The 20,987-nt window shown below is 45.7% G+C and overlaps 1 protein-coding gene across 1 annotated transcript in view; it reads left to right on the top strand.

Annotated features, from left to right (window-relative positions):
* LOC120022967 (alpha-actinin-1-like) overlaps positions 1-20,987 on the top strand; it is a 184,388-nt gene that overhangs the window by 59,851 nt on the left and 103,550 nt on the right. The window contains exon 3 of the mRNA XM_038966927.1: positions 18,570-18,689. Within this exon, the coding sequence (XP_038822855.1) occupies positions 18,570-18,689 (120 nt within the window). The remainder of the gene's footprint in view (positions 1-18,569; positions 18,690-20,987) is intronic.

The following is a 20,987-nucleotide window of genomic DNA, read 5'->3' as shown; positions in this document are numbered from 1 at the left end:
TACTACAGTGGTACCTTGTGTTATTACTACAGTCACAGTGTTACCTTTTGGTGTTATTACTTACTAACAGTCAGTGTTACCTTGGTGTTATTACTACAGTACAGTGTTTACCTTGTGTTATTACTACATTACAGTGTTACCTTGGTGTTTACTACAGTGTTACTTGTGTTCTACTACAGTATTACCTTGGTGTTATTACTACAGTACAGTGTTACCTTGGTGTTATTACTACAGTACAGGTTTACCTTGGTGTTATTAACTACAGTACAGTGTTACCTTGGTGTTATTACTACATGTACAGTGTTACCTTGGGTGTTCTACTACAGTGTTTTACCTTGGTGTTATTACTACAGTACAGTGTTACCTTGGTGTATTAACACAGTAACAGTGGTTACCTTGTGTTTATTACACATTACAGTGTTACCTTGGTGTTTTATTACTACAGTACAGTGTTACCTTGGTGTCTACCTACAGTGTTACCTTGGTGTTTATACTACAGTACAGTGTTACCTTGGTGTTATTACTACAGTACAGTGTTACCTTGGTGTTTTACTACAGTACAGTGTTACCTTGGTGTTATTACTACAGTACAGTGTTACCTGGTGTTATTACTACAGTACAGTTTACTTGTGTTTATTACTACAGTACAGTGTTACCTTGGTGTTATTACTACAGTACAGTGTTACCTTGGTGTTTCTACTACAGTTACAGTTTTACCTTGGTGTTATTACTACAGTACAGTGTTACCTTGGTGTTCTACACAGTGTTACCTTGGTGTTATTACTACAGTACAGTGTACCTGGTGTGTTATTACTACAGTACAGTGTTACCTTGGTGTGTTATTACTAACAGTACAGTGTTACCTTGGTGTTATTACTACATGTACCAGTGTTACCTTGGTGTTATTACTACAGTACAGTGTTACCTTGGTGTTATTATACAGTACAGTGTTACCTTGTGTTATTACTACAGTACAGTGTTACCTTTGTGTTATTACTACAGTATCAGTGTTACCTTGGTGTTATTACTACAGTACGTGTTACCTTGGTGTTTATTACTACAGTACAGTGTTACCTTGGGTTTATTACTACAGTACAGTGTTACCTTGGTGTATTACTACAGTACAGTGTTACCTTGGTGTTATTACTACAGTACAGTGTTACCTTGGTGTTTCTACTACAGTGTTACCTTGTGTTTTTATACTACAGTACAGTGTTACCGGTGGTATATTACTACAGTACAGTGTTACCTTGGTGTTTATATACTACAGTACAGTGTACCTTGGTGTTTTACTACGTACAGTGTTACCTTGGTGTTCTACTATAGTGTTACCTTGGTGTTTATTACTACAGTTACGTGTTACCGTGGTATTATTACTACAGTACAGTGTTACCTTGGTGTTATTACTACAGTACAAGTGTTACCTTGGTGTTATTACTACAGTACAGTGTTACCGTGGTATTATTACTACAGTACAGTGTTACCTTGGTGTTATTACTACAGTACAGTGTACCTTGGTGTTATTACTACATTACAGTGTTACCTTGGTGTTATTACTACAGTACAGTGTTACCTTGGTGTTATTACTACAGTACAGTGTTACCTTGGTGTTATTACTACAGTACAGTGTACCTTGGTGTTATTACTACATTACAGTGTTACCTGGTGTTATTACTACAGTACAGTGTTACCTTGGTGTTATTACTACAGTACAGTGTTACCTTGGTGTTCTACTACAGTACAGTGTTACCTTGGTGTTCTACTATAGTGTTGTACCTTGGTGTTATTCTACAGTACAGTGTTACCTTGGTGTTATTACACAGTACAGTGTTACCTTGGTGTTCTACTACTAGTGGTTACCTTGGTGTTATTACTACAGTACAGTGTTACCTTGGTGTTATTACTACAGTACAGTGTTACCTTGGTGTTCTACTACAGTACAGTGTTACCTTGGTGTTATTACTACAGTGTTACCTTGGTATTATTACTACAGTACAGTGTTACCTTGGTGTTCTACTACAGTACAGTGTTACCTTGGTGTTATTACTACAGTACAGTGTTACCTGTGTTTTATTACTACAGTACAGTGTTACCTGGTGTTATTACTACAGTACGTGTTACCTTGGTGTTATTACTACAGTACATGTGACCTTGGTGTTATTACTACAGTACAGTGTTACCTTGGTTGTTATTACTACAGTACAGTGTTACCTTGGTGTTTTACTACAGTACAGTGTTACCTTGGTGTTATTACTACAGTACATGTTACCTTGTGTTTATTACTACAGTACAGTGTTACCTTGGTGTTATTACTACAGTACAGTGTTACCTTGGTGTTATTACTACAGTACAGTGTTACCGTGGTATTATTACTACAGTACAGTGTTACCTTGGTGTTCTACTACAGTGTTACCTTGGTGTTATTACTACAGTACAGTGTTACCTTGGTGTTCTACTACAGTGTTACCTTGGTGTTCTACAGTACAGTGTTACCTTGGTGTTATTACTACAGTACAGTGTTACCTTGGTGTTATTACTACAGTACAGTGTTACCTTGGTGTTCTACTACAGTGTTACCTTGGTGTTCTACTACAGTGTTACCTTGGTGTTATTACTACAGTACAGTGTTACCGTGGTATTATTACTACAGTACAGTGTTACCTTGGTGTTCTACTACAGTGTTACCTTGGTGTTATTACTACAGTACAGTGTTACCTTGGTGTTATTACTACAGTACAGTGTTACCTGGTGTTTATTACTACGTACAGTGTATACCTTGGTGTTATTACTACAGTACAGTGTTACCTTGTGTTTCTACTACAGTGTTACCTTGGTGTTATTACTACAGTACAGTGTTACCTGGTTATTACTACGTACAGTGTTACCTTGGTGTTATTACTACAGTACAGTGTTACCTTGGTGTTTACTACAGTACAGTGTTTACCTTGTGTTATTACTACAGTACAGTGTTACTTGGTGTTTATTACTACAGTACAGTGTTACCTTGGTGTTATTACTACAGTACAGTTGTTTACCCTTGGTGTTATTACTACAGTACAGTGTTACCTTGGTGTTTATTAATCAGTACAGTGTTACCTTGGTGTTATTACTACAGTACAGTGTTACCTGGGTTTTACTACAGTAACGTGTTACCTTGGTGTTTATTACTACAGTACGTGTTACCTTGTGTGTATTCTACAGTGTTACCTTGGTGTTATTACTACAGTACAGTGTTACCTTGGTTGTTTATTACTACAGTACAGTGTTACCTTGGTGTTTACTACGACAGTGTTACCTTGTGTTATTACTACAGTACAGTGTTACCTTGGCGTTATTACTACAGTGTTACCTTGGTGTTATTACTACAGTGTTACCTTGGTATTATTACTACAGTACAGTGTTACCTTGGTGTTCTACTACAGTACAGTGTTACCTTGGTGTTATTACTACAGTACAGTGTTACCTTGGTGTTATTACTACAGTACAGTGTTACCTTGGTGTTATTACTACAGTACAGTGTTACCTTGGTGTTATTACTACAGTAACAGTGTTAACCTTGGTGTTTTATTACTACAGTACAGTGTTACCTTGTTGTTATTACTACAGTACAGTGTTACCTTGGTGTTTAACTACAGTACAGTGTACCTTGGTGTTTATTACTACAGTACAGTGTTACCTTGGTGTTATTACTACAGTACAGTGTTACCTTGGGTAATTATTACTACAGTACAGTGTTACTTGTGTATTATACTAACAGTGTTACCTTGGTGGTTATTACTACATTACAGTGTTACCTTGGTGTATTACTACAGTACAGTGTTACCTTGGTGTTTTCTACTACGGTGTTAACCTGTATTTTAAGGTTATAGCTAGGACAGGTAGGACGTGTGTTAGCCATTGGTGTGTTGCGTACTACAGGTACAGATGGGTTATACCATTGGTGATTGCGTTTAATGGTGCCCCATGCATCTCTAATGGTGCCCCACGCATCTCTAATGGTGCCCACGTATCTCTAATGGTGCCCCACACATCTCTAATGGTGCCCCACGCATCTCTAATGGTGCCCCACGCATCTCTAATGGTGCCCACGTAGCTCTAATGGTGCCCCATGCATCTCTAATGGTGCCCCACGTATCTCTAATGGTGCCCCATGCATCTCTAATGGTGCCCCATGCATCTCTAATGGTGCCCACATGTATCTCTAATGGTGCCCCATGCATATCTAATGGTCCCACATGTATCTCTAATGGTGCCCACGTATCTCTAATGGTGCCCCATGCATCTCGAATGGTGCCCATGTATCTCTAATGGTGCCACATGTATCTCTAATGGTGCCCCATGCATCTCTAATGGTGCCCACGTATCTCTAATGGTGCCCCATGCATCTCGAATGGTGCCCATGTATCTCTAATGGTGCCACATGTATCTCTAATGGTGCCCCATGCATCTCTAATGGTGCCCACGTATCTCTAATGGTGCCCCATGCATCTCTAATGGTCCCACATGTATCTCTAATGGTGCCCCACGTATCTCTAATGGTGCCCCATGTATCTCTAATGGTGCCCCATGCATCTCTAATGGTGTCCACGTATCTCTAATGGTGCCCCATGCATCTCTAATGGTGCCCCATGCATCTCTAATGGTGCCCACGTGTATCTCTAATGGTGCCCCATGCATCTCTAATGGTGCCCACGTATCTCTAATGGTGCCCCATGCATCTCTAATGGTGCCCACATGTATCTCTAATGGTGCCCCACGTATCTCTAATGGTGACCCATGCATCTCTAATGGTGACCCATGCATCTCTAATGGTGCCCCATGCATCTCTAATGGTGCCCACATGTATCTCTAATGGTGCCCCATGCATATCTAATGGTCCCACATGTATCTCTAATGGTGCCCACGTATCTCTAATGGTGCCCCATGCATCTCGAATGGTGCCCATGTATCTCTAATGGTGCCACATGTATCTCTAATGGTGCCCCATGTATCTCTAATGGTGCCCCATGCATCTCTAATGGTGTCCACATGTATCTATAATGGTGCCCCATGCATCTCTAATGGTGCCCACATGTATCTGTAATGGTGCCCACATGTATCTATAATGGTGCCCACATGTATCTGTAATGGTGCCCACATGTATCTGTAATGGTGCCCACATGTATCTGTAATGGTGCCCACATGTATCTCTAATGGTGCCCCATGCATATCTAATGGTCCCACATGTATCTCTAATGGTGCCCACGTATCTCTAATGGTGCCCCATGCATCTCGAATGGTGCCCATGTATCTCTAATGGTGCCACATGTATCTCTAATGGTGCCCCATGCATCTCTAATGGTGCCCACGTATCTCTAATGGTGCCCCATGCATCTCGAATGGTGCCCATGTATCTCTAATGGTGCCACATGTATCTCTAATGGTGCCCCATGCATCTCTAATGGTGCCCACGTATCTCTAATGGTGCCCCATGCATCTCTAATGGTCCCACATGTATCTCTAATGGTGCCCCACGTATCTCTAATGGTGCCCCATGCATCTCTAATGGTGCCCCATGCATCTCTAATGGTGTCCACGTATCTCTAATGGTGCCCCATGCATCTCTAATGGTGCCCCATGCATCTCTAATGGTGCCCACGTGTATCTCTAATGGTGCCCCATGCATCTCTAATGGTGCCCCATGCATCTCTAATGGTGCCCACGTATCTCTAATGGTGCCCCATGCATCTCTAATGGTGCCCACATGTATCTCTAATGGTGCCCCACGTATCTCTAATGGTGACCCATGCATCTCTAATGGTGACCCATGCATCTCTAATGGTGCCCCATGCATCTCTAATGGTGCCCACATGTATCTCTAATGGTGCCCCATGCATATCTAATGGTCCCACATGTATCTCTAATGGTGCCCACGTATCTCTAATGGTGCCCCATGCATCTCGAATGGTGCCCATGTATCTCTAATGGTGCCCACGTATCTCTAATGGTGCCCCATGCATCTCGAATGGTGCCCATGTATCTCTAATGGTGCCACATGTATCTCTAATGGTGCCCCATGTATCTCTAATGGTGCCCCATGCATCTCTAATGGTGTCCACATGTATCTATAATGGTGCCCCATGCATCTCTAATGGTGCCCACATGTATCTGTAATGGTGCCCACATGTATCTATAATGGTGCCCACATGTATCTGTAATGGTGCCCACATGTATCTGTAATGGTGCCCACATGTATCTGTAATGGTGCCCACATATATCTCTAATGGTGCCCACATATATCTCTAATGGTGCCCATGCATCTCTAATGGTGCCCCATGCATCTCTAATGGTGCCCACATATATCTCTAATGGTGCCCACATATATCTTGAATGGTGCACATGCATCTCTAATGGTGCCCACATATATCTCTAATGGTGCCCACATGTATCTGAATGGTGCCCCATGTATCTCTAATGGTGCCCCATGTATCTCTAATGCTGCCCACATGTATCTGAATGGTGCCCCATGCATCTCTAATGGTGCCCCATGCATCTCTAATGGTGCCCACGTATCTCTAATGGTGCCCACATGTATCTATAATGGTGCCCACATGTATCTCTAATGGTGCCCACATGATGTATCTCTAATGGTGCCCACATGATGTATCTCTAATGGTGCCCACATGATGTATCTCTAATGGTGCCCACATGATGTATCTCTAATGGTGCCCACATGATGTATCTCTAATGGTGCCCACATATATCTCTAATGGTGCACATGCATCTCTAATGGTGCCCCATGTATCTCTAAGGGTGCCCACATGTATCTGAATGGTGCACCATGTATCTCTAATGGTGCCCCATGTATCTCTAATGGTGCCCACATGTATCTGAATGGTGCCCCATGCATCTCTAATGGTGCCCCATGCATCTCTAATGGTGCCCACGTATCTCTAATGGTGCCCACATGTATCTATAATGGTGCCCACATGTATCTATAATGGTGCCCACATGTATCTCTAATGGTGCCCACGTATCTCGAATGGTGCCCACATGTATCTCTAATGGTGCCCACATGTATCTCTAATGGTGCCCACATGTATCTCTAATGGTGCCCACATGTATCTGTAATGGTGCCCACATGTATCTGAATGGTGCCCCATGTATCTGAATGGTGCCCCATGTATCTCTAATGGTGCCCACATGTATCTGAATGGTGCCCACATGTACAGTTGAAGTCGGAAGTTTACATACACCTTAGCCAAATAAATTTAAACTAAGTTTAACACAATTCCTGACATTTAATGCCAAAATTCCTCCACAGTGACATGAGAAACTGATCAACAACTACAGGAAGCATTTGGTTGCAGTCATTGCAGCTAAAGGTGGAACAACCAGTTATTGAGTGTAAGGGGGCAAATACTTTTTCACACAGGGGCATTGGGTGTTGCATAACTTTGTCAATTAAATAAATAAAATAAGTATACATATTGTTTTGTTATTTGTAAACACCAGTTCCCTTTATTTAAAATTAGGTTTTGGTTGAAGATTTAATAACATTCACTATCAAACATATGCAAAAGTAGAGAAAATCAGAAAGGGGGTAAATTATTTTTCACGGCACTGTATCTCTAATGGTGCCTACATGGGACCTACATGGTGCTGCATGGGGCCTGCATGGTGCTGCATGGGGCCTACATGGTGCTGCATGGTGCCTACATGGTGCTGCATGGGGCCTACATGGGGCCTACATGGTGCTGCATGGGGCCTACATGGTGCTGCATGGGGCCCACATGGGGCCTACATGGTGCCTACATGGTGCTGCATGGGGCCTACATGGTGCCTACATGGTGCTGCATGGGGCCTACATGGTGCTACATGGTGCCTACATGGTGCTGCATGGGGCCTGCATGGTGCCTACATGGTGCCTACATGGTGCTACATGGGGCCTACATGGTGCTGCATGGGCCCTACATGGTTCCTACATGGGCCCTGCATGGTTCCTACATGGTTCCTACATGGTGCTGCATGGGGTCCTACATGGTGCTGCATGGGGCCTGCGTGGTGCTGTATGGGGCCTACATGGTGCTGCATGGGCCCTGCATGGTTCCTACATGGTTCCTACATTGAGCTGCATGGTGTCTACATGGGTCCTACATGGTGCTGCATGGGGCCTGCATGGTGCTGCATGGGGCCTACATGGCGCCTGCATGGTGCTGCATGGGTCCTACATGGTGCTGCATGGGGCCTACATGGTGCTGCATGGGGCCTACATGGTGCTGCATGGGGCCTACATGGTGCTGCATGGGGCCTACATGGTGCTGCATGGGGCCTGCATGGTGCTGCATGGGGCCTACATGGTGCTGCATGGGCCCTACATGGTGCTGCATGGGGCCTACATGGTGCTGCATGGGGCCTGCATGGTGCTGCATGGGGCCTGCATGGTGCTGTATGGGGCCTACATGGTGCTGCATGGGGCCTGCATGGTGCTGCATGGGGCCTACATGGTGCTGCATGGGGCCTACATGGTGCTGCATGGGGCCTACATGGGGCCTACATGGTGCTGCATGGGGCCTACATGGTGCTGCATGGGGCCTACATGGTGCTGTATGGGGCCTACATGGTGCTGCATGGTGCTGCATGGGGCCTACATGGTGCTGTATGGGGCCTACATGGGGCCTGCATGGTGCTGCATGGGGCCTACATGGTGCTGCATAGGGCCTACATGGTGCTGCATGGGGCCTGCATGGGCCTACATGGTGCTGCATGGGGCCTACATGGTGCTACATGGGGCCTACATGGTGCTGCATGGGGCCTACATGGTGCTGCATAGGGCCTACATGGTGCTACATGGGCCCTACATGGTTCCTACATGGTTCCTACATGGGGCCTACATGGTGCCTACATGGGGCCTACATGGTGCTGCATGGTGCTGCACGGTGCTTCGAGGGGTCTGCATGGTGCTGCATGGGGCCTGCATGGGGCCTACATGGTTCCTACATTGAGCTGCATGGTGCCTACATGGGGCCTACATTGAGCTGCATGGTGCCTACATGGTGCTGCATGGGGCCTACATGGTTACTCTAGGCAAGAGATGTAGTTAAGCAAATAATAGGGAGGTATATCTACAGTTGAAGTCTGAAGTTTACATACACCTTAGCCAAATACATTTAAACTCAGTTTTTCATAATTCCTGACATTTAATCCCAGTAAAAATTCCCTGTCTTAGGTCAGTTAGGATCACCACTTTATTTTAAGAATGTGAAATGTCAGAATAATAGTAGAGAGAATGATTTATTTCAGCTTTTATTTCTTTCATCACATTCCCAGTGGGTCAGAAGTTTACATACACTCAATTAGTATTTGGTAGCATTGCCTTTAAATTGTTTAAATTGGGTCAAAGGTTTTGGGTAGCCTTCCACAAGCTTCTCACAATAAGTTGGGTGAATTTTGGCCCATTCCTCCTGACAGAGCTGGTGTAACTGAGTCAGGTTTGTAGGCCTCCTTGCTCACACATGCTTTTTCAATTCTGCCCACAAATTTTCTATAGGACTGAGGTCAGGGCTTTGTGATGGCCACTCCAATACCTTGACTTTGTTGTCCTTAAGCAATTTTGCCACAACTTTGGAAGTTTGCTTTGGGTCCTTGTCCATTTGGAAGACCCATTTGCGACCAAACTTTAACTTCCTGACTGATGTCTTGAGATGTAGCTTCAATATATCACATAATTTTACTGCCTCATGATGCCATCTATTTTGTGATGTGCACCAGTCCCTCCTGAAGCAAATCACCCCCACCACATGATGCTGCCACCCCCGTGCTTCACGGTTGGGATGGTGTTCTTCGGGTTACAAGCCTCCCCCTTTTTCCTCCAAACATAACGATGGTCATTATGGCCAAACAGTTCTATTTTTGTTTCATCAGACCAGAGAACATTTCTCCAAGAAGTATGATCTTTTTCCCCATGTGCAGTTGCAAACCGTAGTCTGGCTTTTTTATGGTGGTTTTGGAGCAGTGGCTTCTTCCTTGCTGAGCGGCCTTTCGGGTTATGTCGATATAGGACTCGTTTTACTGTGGATATAGATACGTTTGTACCTGTTTCCTCCAGCATCTTCGTCCTTTGATGTTGTTCTGGGATTGATTTGCACTTTTCGCACCAAAGTACGTTCATCTCTAGGAGACAGAACGCGTCTCCTTCCTGAGCGGTATGACGGCTGTGTGGTCCATGGTGTTTATACTTGCGTACTATTGTTTGTACAGATGAACGTGGTACCTTCAGGCGTTTGGAAATTGCTCCCAAGGATGAACCAGACTTGTGGAGGTCTTGGCTGATTTCTTTTGATTTTCCCATGATGTCAAGCAAAGAGGCACTGAGTTTGAAGGTAGACCTTGAAATACATCCACAAGTATACCTCCAATTAACTGAAATAGTCAATTAGCCTATCAGAAGCTTCTAAAGCCATGACATAATTTTCTGTCATTTTCCAAGCTGTTTAAAGCCACAGTCAACTTAGTGGATGTAATTTTCTGACCCACTGGAATTGTGATACAGTGAATTATAAGTGAAATAATCTGTCTGTGAACAATTGTTGGAAAAAATTACTTGTGTTATGCACAAAGTAGATGTCCTAACCGACTTGCCAAAACTATAGTTTGTGAACAAGAAATGTGTGGAGTGGTTGAAAAACGAATTTTAATGACTCCAACCTAAGTGTATGTAAACTTCCGACTTTAACTGTATCTGTTAGGGATGGGGGAAAAATCGATATAGTAGAGTATTGCAATATTATTTTGTATATTTTGTATCGATACTGTGACTCCAAGTATCGACTTGATGTTGTTGTTAACGTTAGGTATCGCTAGTCGGCCGTACCGGTGCCAAAGCTCTGGTATTTATCATCCTGTAGCTAGTTCTCCATTTTCTTTTTAAATGTTTTAAATGGTGAGCCAACATGTTTTACCGCCAAAACTAATTTTCTCATGGCTTTCTCTTGTCCCTCTGCAGAATGCAGTGAGCCATGTGTTTGGACATATAGAATCGCAATACATATCGTATCGGCACCTAAGAATGGTGATAATATCGTATCGTGAGGTCCCTGACTATTCAATACATATCGTATCATGAGGTCCCTGGTTATTCAATACATATCGTATCATGAGGTCCCTGACTATTCAATACATATCGTATCATGAGGTCCCAGACTATTCAATACATATCGTATCATGAGGTCCCTGACTATTCAATACATATCGTATCATGAGGTCCCTGACTATTCAATACATATCGTATCATGAGGTCCCTGACTATTCAATACATATCGTATCATGAGGTCCCTGACTATTCAATACATATCGTATCATGAGGTCCCTGACTATTCAATACATATCGTATCATGAGGTCCCTGGCTATTCAATACATATTGTATCATGAGGTCCCTGGCTATTCAATACATATCGTATCATGAGGTCCCTGGCTATTCAATACATATCGTATCATGAGGTCCCTGACTATTCAATACATATCGTATCATGAGGTCCCTGGCTATTCAATACATATCGTATCATGAGGTCCCTGACTATTCAATACATATCGTATCATGAGGTCCCTGGCTATTCAATACATATCGTATCATGAGGTCCCTGGCTATTCAATACATATCGTATCATGAGGTCCCTGACTTTTGAGGTCCCTGGCTATTCAATACATATCGTATCATGAGGTCCCTGACTATTCAATACATATCGTATCATGAGGTCCCTGGCTATTCAATACATATCGTATCATGAGGTCCCTGGCTATTCAATACATATCGTATCATGAGGTCCCTGGCTATTCAATACATATCGTATCATGAGGTCCCTGACTATTCAATACATATCGTATCATGAGGTCCCTGGCTACTCAATACATATCGTATCATGAGGTCCCAGGCTATTCAATACATATCGTATCATGAGGTCCCAGACTATTCAATACATATCGTATCATGAGGTCCCAGACTATTCAATACATATCGTATCATGAGGTCCCAGACTATTCAATACATATCGTATCACGAGGTCCCTGGCTATTCAATACATATCGTATCATGAGGTCCCTGGCTATTCAATACATATCGTATCATGAGGTCCCTGACTATTCAATACATATCGTATCATGAGGTCCCTGACTATTCAATACATATCGTATCATGAGGTCCCTGGCTATTCAATACATATCGTATCATGAGGTCCCTGGCTATTCAATACATATCGTATCATGAGGTCCCTGGCTATTCAATACATATCGTATCATGAGGTCCCTGACTATTCAATACATATTGTATCATGAGGTCCCTGGCTATTCAATACATATTGTATCATGAGGTCCCTGGCTATTCAATACATATCGTATCATGAGGTCCCTGGCTATTCAATACATATCGTATCATGAGGTCCCTGACTATTCAATACATATCGTATCATGAGGTCCCTGACTATTCAATACATATTGTATCATGAGGTCCCTGGCTATTCAATACATATCGTATCATGAGGTCCCTGGCTATTCAATACATATCGTATCTATAGGTCCCTGACTATTCAATACATATCGTATCATGAGGTCCCTGGCTATTCAATACATATCGTATCATGAGGTCCCTGGCTAGTCAATACATATCGTATCATGAGGTCCCTGGCTATTCAATACATATCGTATCATGAGGTCCCTGACTATTCAATACATATCGTATCATGAGGTCCCTGACTATTCAATACATATCGTATCATGAGGTCCCTGGCTATTCAATACATATCGTATCATGAGGTCCCTGGCTATTCAATACATATCGTATCATGAGGTCCCTGACTATTCAATACATATCGTATCATGAGGTCCCTGGCTATTCAATACATATCGTATCATGAGGTCCCTGACTATTCAATACATATTGTATCATGAGGTCCCTGGCTATTCAATACATATCGTATCATGAGGTCCCTGGCTATTCAATACATATCGTTGTTATGCAGATGAATGAGGACCCAAAAGCGACTTAACAAAAACAGAGTCTTTATTCCAAACTTAAACAAAACGGTACTCCTGGATATATCTTAGATGACACCTGCTCACACGCAGCATCTGATGAAGGCAAAAACACGACAGGGCGGAACCAGGACGCCTGCTCACACGCAGCATCTGATGAAGGCAAAAACACGACAGGGCGGAACCAGGACACGGAACAGCAAACATCAAACAAAGATCCGACAAGGACAGAAGCGGAAAACAGAGGGAGAAATAGGAACTCTAATCAGAGGGCAAAATAGGGGACAGGTGTGAAAGATTAAATGAGGTAGTTAGGAGAATGAGGAACAGCTGGGAGCAGGAACGGAACGATAGAGAGAGAGCGAGAGAGGAAGAGAGGGAGGGGAAGAGAGAGGGAAAGAACCTACTAAGACCAGCAGAGGGAGACAAATGGAAGGGAAGCACAGGGACAAGACATGATAATCAAAAGACAAAACATGACAGTACCCCCCCACTCACCGAGCGCCTCCTGGCGCACTCGAGGAGGAACCCTGGCGGCAACGGAGGAAATCATTAATCAACGAACGGTCCAGCACGTCCCGAGATGGAACCCAACTCCTCTCCTCAGGACCGTAACCCTCCCAATCCACTAAGTACTGGTGACCACGTCCCCGAGAACGCATGTCCATGATCTTCCGTACCTTGTAAATAGGTGCGCCCTCGACAAGGACGGGAGGGGGGGAGGGAAGACGAACGGGAGCGCGAAGAAAAGGCTTGACACAAGAGACATGGAAGACAGGGTGGACGCGACGAAGATGTCGCGGAAGAAGCAGTCGCACAGCGACAGGATTGACGACCTGAGAGACACGGAACGGACCAATGAACCGCGGAGTCAACTTGCGAGAAGCTGTCGTAAGGGGAAGGTTACGAGTGGAAAGCCACACTCTCTGACCGCGACAATACCTAGGACTCTTAATCCTACGTTTATTGGCGGCTCTCACAGTCTGCGCCCTGTAACGGCAAAGTGCAGACCTGACCCTCCTCCAAGTGCGCTCACAACGTTGGACAAAAGCCTGAGCGGAGGGAACGCTGGACTCGGCGAGCTGGGACGAGAACAGAGGAGGCTGGTAACCAAGACTACTCTGAAACGGAGATAGCCCTGTAGCAGACGAAGGAAGCGAGTTGTGAGCGTACTCAGCCCAGGGGAGCTGTTCTGCCCAAGACGCAGGGTTTCGAAACGAAAGGCTGCGTAAAATGCGACCAATCGACTGATTGGCCCTTTCTGCTTGACCGTTAGACTGGGGATGAAACCCGGAAGAGAGACTGACGGAAGCACCGATCAAACGACAGAACTCCCTCCAAAACTGTGACGTGAATTGCGGCCCTCTGTCTGAAACGGCGTCTAACGGGAGGCCATGAATTCTGAACACATTCTCAATGATGATTTGTGCCGTCTCCTTAGCGGAAGGAAGCTTAGCGAGGGGAATGAAATGTGCCGCCTTAGAGAACCTATCGATAACCGTAAGAATCACAGTCTTCCCCGCAGACGAAGGCAGACCGGTAATAAAGTCTAAGGCGATGTGAGACCATGGTCGAGAAGGAATGGGAAGCGGTCTGAGACGACCGGCAGGAGGAGAGTTACCTGACTTAGTCTGCGCGCAGTCCGAACAAGCAGCCACGAAACGGCGCGTGTCCCGCTCCTGAGTAGGCCACCAAAACCGCTGGCGAATAGAAGCAAGCGTACCCCGAACACCGGGGTGGCCAGCTAACTTGGCAGAATGAGCCCACTGAAGAACAGCCAGACGAGTAGGGACAGGAACAAACAGAAGGTTACTAGGACAAGCGCGCGGCGACGCAGTGTGAGTGAGCGCTTGCTTTACCTGTCTCTCAATTCCCCAGACAGTCAACCCGACAACACGCCCTTCAGGGAGAATCCCCTCGGGGTCGGTAGAAACCACAGAAGAACTAAAGAGACGGGATAAGGCATCAGGCTTGGTGTTCTTATTCCCCGGGCGATAGGAAATCACGAACTCGAAACGAGCGAAAAACAACGCCCAACGAGCTTGACGTGCATTAAGTCGTTTGGCAGAACGGATGTACTCAAGGTTCTTATGGTCAGTCCAAACGACAAAAGGAACGGTCGCCCCCTCCAACCACTGTCGCCATTCGCCTATGGCTAAGCGGATAGCGAGCAGTTCGCGGTTACCCACATCATAGTTGCGTTCCGATGGCGACAGGCGATGAGAAAAGTAAGCGCAAGGATGAACCTTATCGTCAGACTGGAAGCGCTGGGACAGAATGGCTCCCACGCCCACCTCTGAAGCGTCAACCTCGACAATAAATTGTTTAGTGACGTCAGGAGTAACAAGGATAGGAGCGGATGTAAAACGCTTCTTGAGGAGATCAAAAGCTCCCTGGGCGGAACCGGACCACTTAAAGCAAGTCTTGACAGAAGTCAGAGCTGTGAGAGGGGCAGCCACTTGACCGAAATTACGAATGAAACGCCGATAGAAATTAGCGAAACCGAGAAAGCGCTGCAACTCGACACGTGACTTAGGGACGGGCCAATCGCTGACAGCCTGGACCTTAGCGGGATCCATCTGAATGCCTTCAGCGGAAATAACAGAACCAAGAAAAGTGACAGAGGAGACATGAAAGGCGCACTTCTCAGCCTTCACGTAGAGACAATTCTCTAAAAGGCGCTGGAGTACACGTCGAACGTGCTGAACATGAATCTCGAGTGACGGTGAAAAAATCAGGATATCGTCAAGGTAAACGAAAACAAAGATGTTCAGCATGTCTCTCAGTACATCATTGACTAATGCCTGAAAGACCGCTGGAGCATTAGAGAGACCGAACGGCAGAACCCGGTATTCAAAATGCCCTAACGGAGTGTTAAACGCCGTTTTCCACTCGTCCCCCTCTCTGATGCGTACGAGATGGTAAGCGTTACGAAGGTCCAACTTAGTAAAGAACCTGGCTCCCTGCAGCATCTCGAAGGCTGACGACATAAGGGGAAGCGGATAACGATTCTTAACCGTTATGTCATTCAGCCCTCGATAATCCACACAGGGGCGCAGAGTACCGTCCTTCTTCTTAACAAAGAAAAACCCCGCTCCGGCGGGAGAGGAAGAAGGCACCACGGTACCGGCGTTGAGAGAAACAGACAGATAATCCTCGAGAGCCTTACGTTCGGGAGCCGACAGAGAGTAAAGTCTACCCCGAGGGGGAGTGGTCCCCGGAAGGAGATCAATACAACAATCATACGACCGGTGAGGAGGAAGGGAGCTGGCTCTGGACCGACTGAAGACCGTGCGCAGATCATGATATTCCTCCGGCACTCCTGTCAAGTCACCAGGTTCCTCCTGAGTAGAGGGGACAGAAGACACAGGAGGGATAGCAGACATTAAACACTTCACATGACAAGAAACGTTCCAGGATAGGATAGAATTACTAGACCAATTAATAGAAGGATTATGACATACTAGCCAGGGATGACCCAAAACAACAGGTGTAAAAGGTGAACGAAAAATCAAAAAGGAAATGGTCTCACTGTGGTTACCAGATACTGTGAGGGTTAAAGGTAGTGTCTCACATCTGATACTGGGGAGAAGACTACCATCTAAGGCGAACATGGGCGTGGGCTTCCCTAACTGTCTGAGAGGAATGTCATGTTTCCGAGCCCATGCTTCGTCCATAAAACAACCCTCAGCCCCAGAGTCTATCAAGGCACTGCAGGAAGCAGCCGAACCGGTCCAGCGTAGATGGACCGACAAGGTAGTACAGGATCTTGATGGAGAGACCTGAGTAGTAGCGCTCACCAGTAGCCCTCCGCTTACTGATGAGCTCTGGCCTTTTACTGGACATGACATGACAAAATGTCCAGCAGAACCGCAATAGAGACAAAGGCGGTTGGTGATTCTCCGTTCCCTCTCCTTAGTCGAGATGCGAATACCTCCCAGCTGCATGGGCTCAGTCTCTGAGCTGATGGGAGAAGATGGTTGAGATGCGGAGAGGGGAAACACCGTTAACGCGAGCTCTCTTCCACGAGCTCGGTGACGAAGATCTACCCGTCGTTCTATGCGGATGGCGAGTGCAATCAAAGAGTCCATGCTGGAAGGAACCTCCCGGGAGAGAATCTCATCCTTAACCTCAGCGTGAAGTCCCTCCAGAAAACGAGCGAGCAACGCCGGCTCGTTCCAGTCACTGGATGCAGCAAGAGTGCGAAACTCTATAGAGTAATCCGTTATGGATCGATCACCTTGACATAGGGAAGCCAGGACCCTGGAAGCCTCCTTCCCAAAAACTGAACGATCAAAAACCCGTATCATCTCCTCTTTAAAGCTCTGATAATCGTTAGTACACTCAGCCCTTGCCTCCCAGATAGCTGTGCCCCACTCCCGAGCCCGACCAGTAAGGAGTGATATGACGTAGGCGATCCGAGCTCTCTCTCGTGAGTATGTGTTGGGCTGGAGAGAAAACACAATATCACACTGGGTCAGAAAGGAGCGGCACTCAGTGGGTTGCCCAGAGTAACATGGTGGGTTATTAACCCTAGGTTCCGAAGACTCGGAAGACCAGGAAGTAACAGGTGGCACGAGACGAAGACTCTGAAACTGTCCTGAGAGGTTGGAAACCTGAGCGGCCAGGGTCTCAACGGCATGACGAGCAGCAGACAATTCCTGCTCGTGTCTGCCGAGCATTGCTCCCTGGATCTCGATGGCAGTGTTGCGAGAATCCGTAGTCGCTGGGTCCATACTGGTCGGATCTTTCTGTTATGCAGATGAATGAGGACCCAAAAGCGACTTAACAAAAACAGAGTCTTTATTCCAAACTTAAACAAAACGGTACTCCTGGATATATCTTAGATGACACCTGCTCACACGCAGCATCTGATGAAGGCAAAAACACGACAGGGCGGAACCAGGACGCCTGCTCACACGCAGCATCTGATGAAGGCAAAAACACGACAGGGCGGAACCAGGACACGGAACAGCAAACATCAAACAAAGATCCGACAAGGACAGAAGCGGAAAACAGAGGGAGAAATAGGAACTCTAATCAGAGGGCAAAATAGGGGACAGGTGTGAAAGATTAAATGAGGTAGTTAGGAGAATGAGGAACAGCTGGGAGCAGGAACGGAACGATAGAGAGAGAGCGAGAGAGGAAGAGAGGGAGGGGAAGAGAGAGGGAAAGAACCTACTAAGACCAGCAGAGGGAGACAAATGGAAGGGAAGCACAGGGACAAGACATGATAATCAAAAGACAAAACATGACAATCGTATCTATAGGTCCCTGACTATTCAATACATATCGTATCATGAGGTCCCTGGCTATTCAATACATATCGTATCATGAGGTCCCTGGCTAGTCAATACATATCGTATCATGAGGTCCCTGGCTATTCAATACATATCGTATCATGAGGTCCCTGACTATTCAATACATATCGTATCATGAGGTCCCTGGCTATTCAATACATATCGTATCATGAGGTCCCTGGCTATTCCCAGCCCTAGTATCTGTAGTTTCCTGTTCGATAGTGACCTCTAACCCCTGACCTCTGATTGTGTTTCCTGTCCAGGAGAGCGCTTGGCCAAACCAGAGAGAGGGAAGATGAGAGTCCACAAGATCTCCAACGTCAACAAAGCTCTCCACTACATAACCAGTAAAGGAGTCAAACTGGTGTCCATTGGAGCTGAAGGTGGGTTCAACAATACCCTGGTCACTATTGACACTGACTGGACTGTAGTACACTGGACTGTAGTACACTGGACTGTAGTACTATGTAGTACACTGGACTGTAGTACACTAGGCTGTAGTACTATGTAGTACACTGGACTGTAGTATACTAGGCTGTAGTACTATGTAGTACACTAGGCTGTAGTACACTAGACTGTAGTACTATGTAGTACACTGGACTGTAGTACACTAGACTGTAGTACACTAGACTGTAGTACACTAGGCTGTAGTACTATGTAGTATGTAGTACACTGGACTGTAGTACTATGTAGTACACTGGACTGTAGTACACTAGACTGTAGTACACTGGACTGTAGTACACTAGGCTGTAGTACTATGTAGTATGTAGTACACTGGACTGTAGTACTATGTAGTACACTGGACTGTAGTACTAGCCTCATTAGACCAGCCTCATCTCGCAAGCTCACATTCTGTTTCACTGAAATGAAACACGAGCACAGCGGTGAGTCTGAGCACAGCGGTGAGTCTGAGCACAGCGGTGAGTCTGAGCACAGCGGTGAGTCTATACAAAAGGTGCACCCCATTCCTTACGAGTCCTGGTCAACAGTAGTGCCATTCCTTACGAGTCCTGGTCAACAGTAGTGCCATTCCTTACGAGTCCTGGTCAACAGTAGTGCCATTCCTTACGAGTCCTGGTCAACAGTAGTGCCATTCCTTACGAGTCCTGGTCAACAGTAGTGCCATTCCTTACGAGTCCTGGTCAACAGTAGTGCCATTCCTTACGAGTCCTGGTCAACAGTAGTGCCATTCCTTACGAGTCCTGGTCAACAGTAGTGCCATTCCTTACGAGTCCTGGTCAACAGTAGTGCCATTCCTTACGAGTCCTGGTCAACAGTAGTGCCATTCCTTACGAGTCCTGGTCAACAGTAGTGCCATTCCTTACGAGTCCTGGTCAACAGTAATGCCATTCCTTACGAGTACTGGTCAACAGTAGTGCCATTCCTTACGAGCCCTGGTCAACAGTAGTGCCATTCCTTACGAGTCCTGGTCAACAGTAGTGCCATTCCTTACGAGTCCTGGTCAACAGTAGTGCCATTCCTTACGAGTCCTGGTCAACAGTAGTGCCATTCCTTACGAGTCCTGGTCAACAGTAGTGCCATTCCTTACGAGTCCTGGTCAACAGTAATGCCATTCCTTACGAGTCCTGGTCAACAGTAATGCCATTCCTTACGAGTCCTGGTCAACAGAAGTGCCATTCCTTACGAGTCCTGGTCAACAGTAGTGCCATTCCTTACGAGTCCTGGTCAACAGTAGTGTTATTTTGGGACACATCCATGGCACCCTATTCCCTACATACTGCTGTACTCTTTTTCCTCACTTCTCACATATGTTGGGTTTAATTGGTGGATAGGACAGAAGTAGAAAGGAAAGATACACTGAGTGTACAAAACATTAGGAATATCCCATTTTACCCTCAGAACAGCCTCAATTTGTCAGGGTATGAACTCTACAACACAGGAGGTTGGCGGCACCTTAATTGTGGAGGACGTGCTCGTGGTAATGGCTGGACCGGAGGTAGTGGACTGGTATGAAATACATCCAACTTGGTTTAATTCCATTCCATCAGCTCCGTTCCAGACATTATTATGAGCCGTTTCTCCCCTCAGCAGGTGTCCAATTTGTTCCACAGGGATGCTGGTCCATTTTGACTCCAATGCTTCCCACAGTTGTGTCAAGTTGGCTGGATGTCCTTTGGGTGGTGGATCATTCTTGATACACACAGGAAACTGTTGAGTGTGAAAAACCTAGCGGCGTTGCAGTTCATGACACAAACCGGTTCCTGGCACCTTCTATTAAACCCCATTCAAAAGACACTTAAATATTTTGTCTTCCCCTTTTACCCTCTGAATGGCACACAGACACTATCCATGTCTCAATTGTCTCAAGGTTTAAAAATCCTTCTTTAACCACCTGACTCCTCCCCTGGATTTAACAAGTGACATCAGTAGGGGATCATAGCTTTCACCTGGTCAGCAGGTGTTTATGCTGCAGTGGAATATGTGACAGGAGTTATCGGCTTAGACCACTAGACCACCCGAGGCCACGACATAACAGAGCTCTATGGGTCCTGGTTAAAAAGTAGTGCACGACAGAACAGAGCTCTATGGGTCCTGGTTAAAAAGTAGTGCACGACAGAACAGAGCTCTATGGGACCTGGTTAAAAAGTAGTGCACGACAGAACAGAGCTCTATGGGACCTGGTTAAAAAGTAGTGCACGACAGAACAGAGCTCTATGGGA

Source organism: Salvelinus namaycush, chromosome 28 (assembly GCF_016432855.1).
Source record: "Salvelinus namaycush isolate Seneca chromosome 28, SaNama_1.0, whole genome shotgun sequence".
Classification (NCBI taxonomy): domain Eukaryota; kingdom Metazoa; phylum Chordata; class Actinopteri; order Salmoniformes; family Salmonidae; genus Salvelinus; species Salvelinus namaycush.
This window is presented reverse-complemented; position numbering and strand designations above follow the sequence as displayed.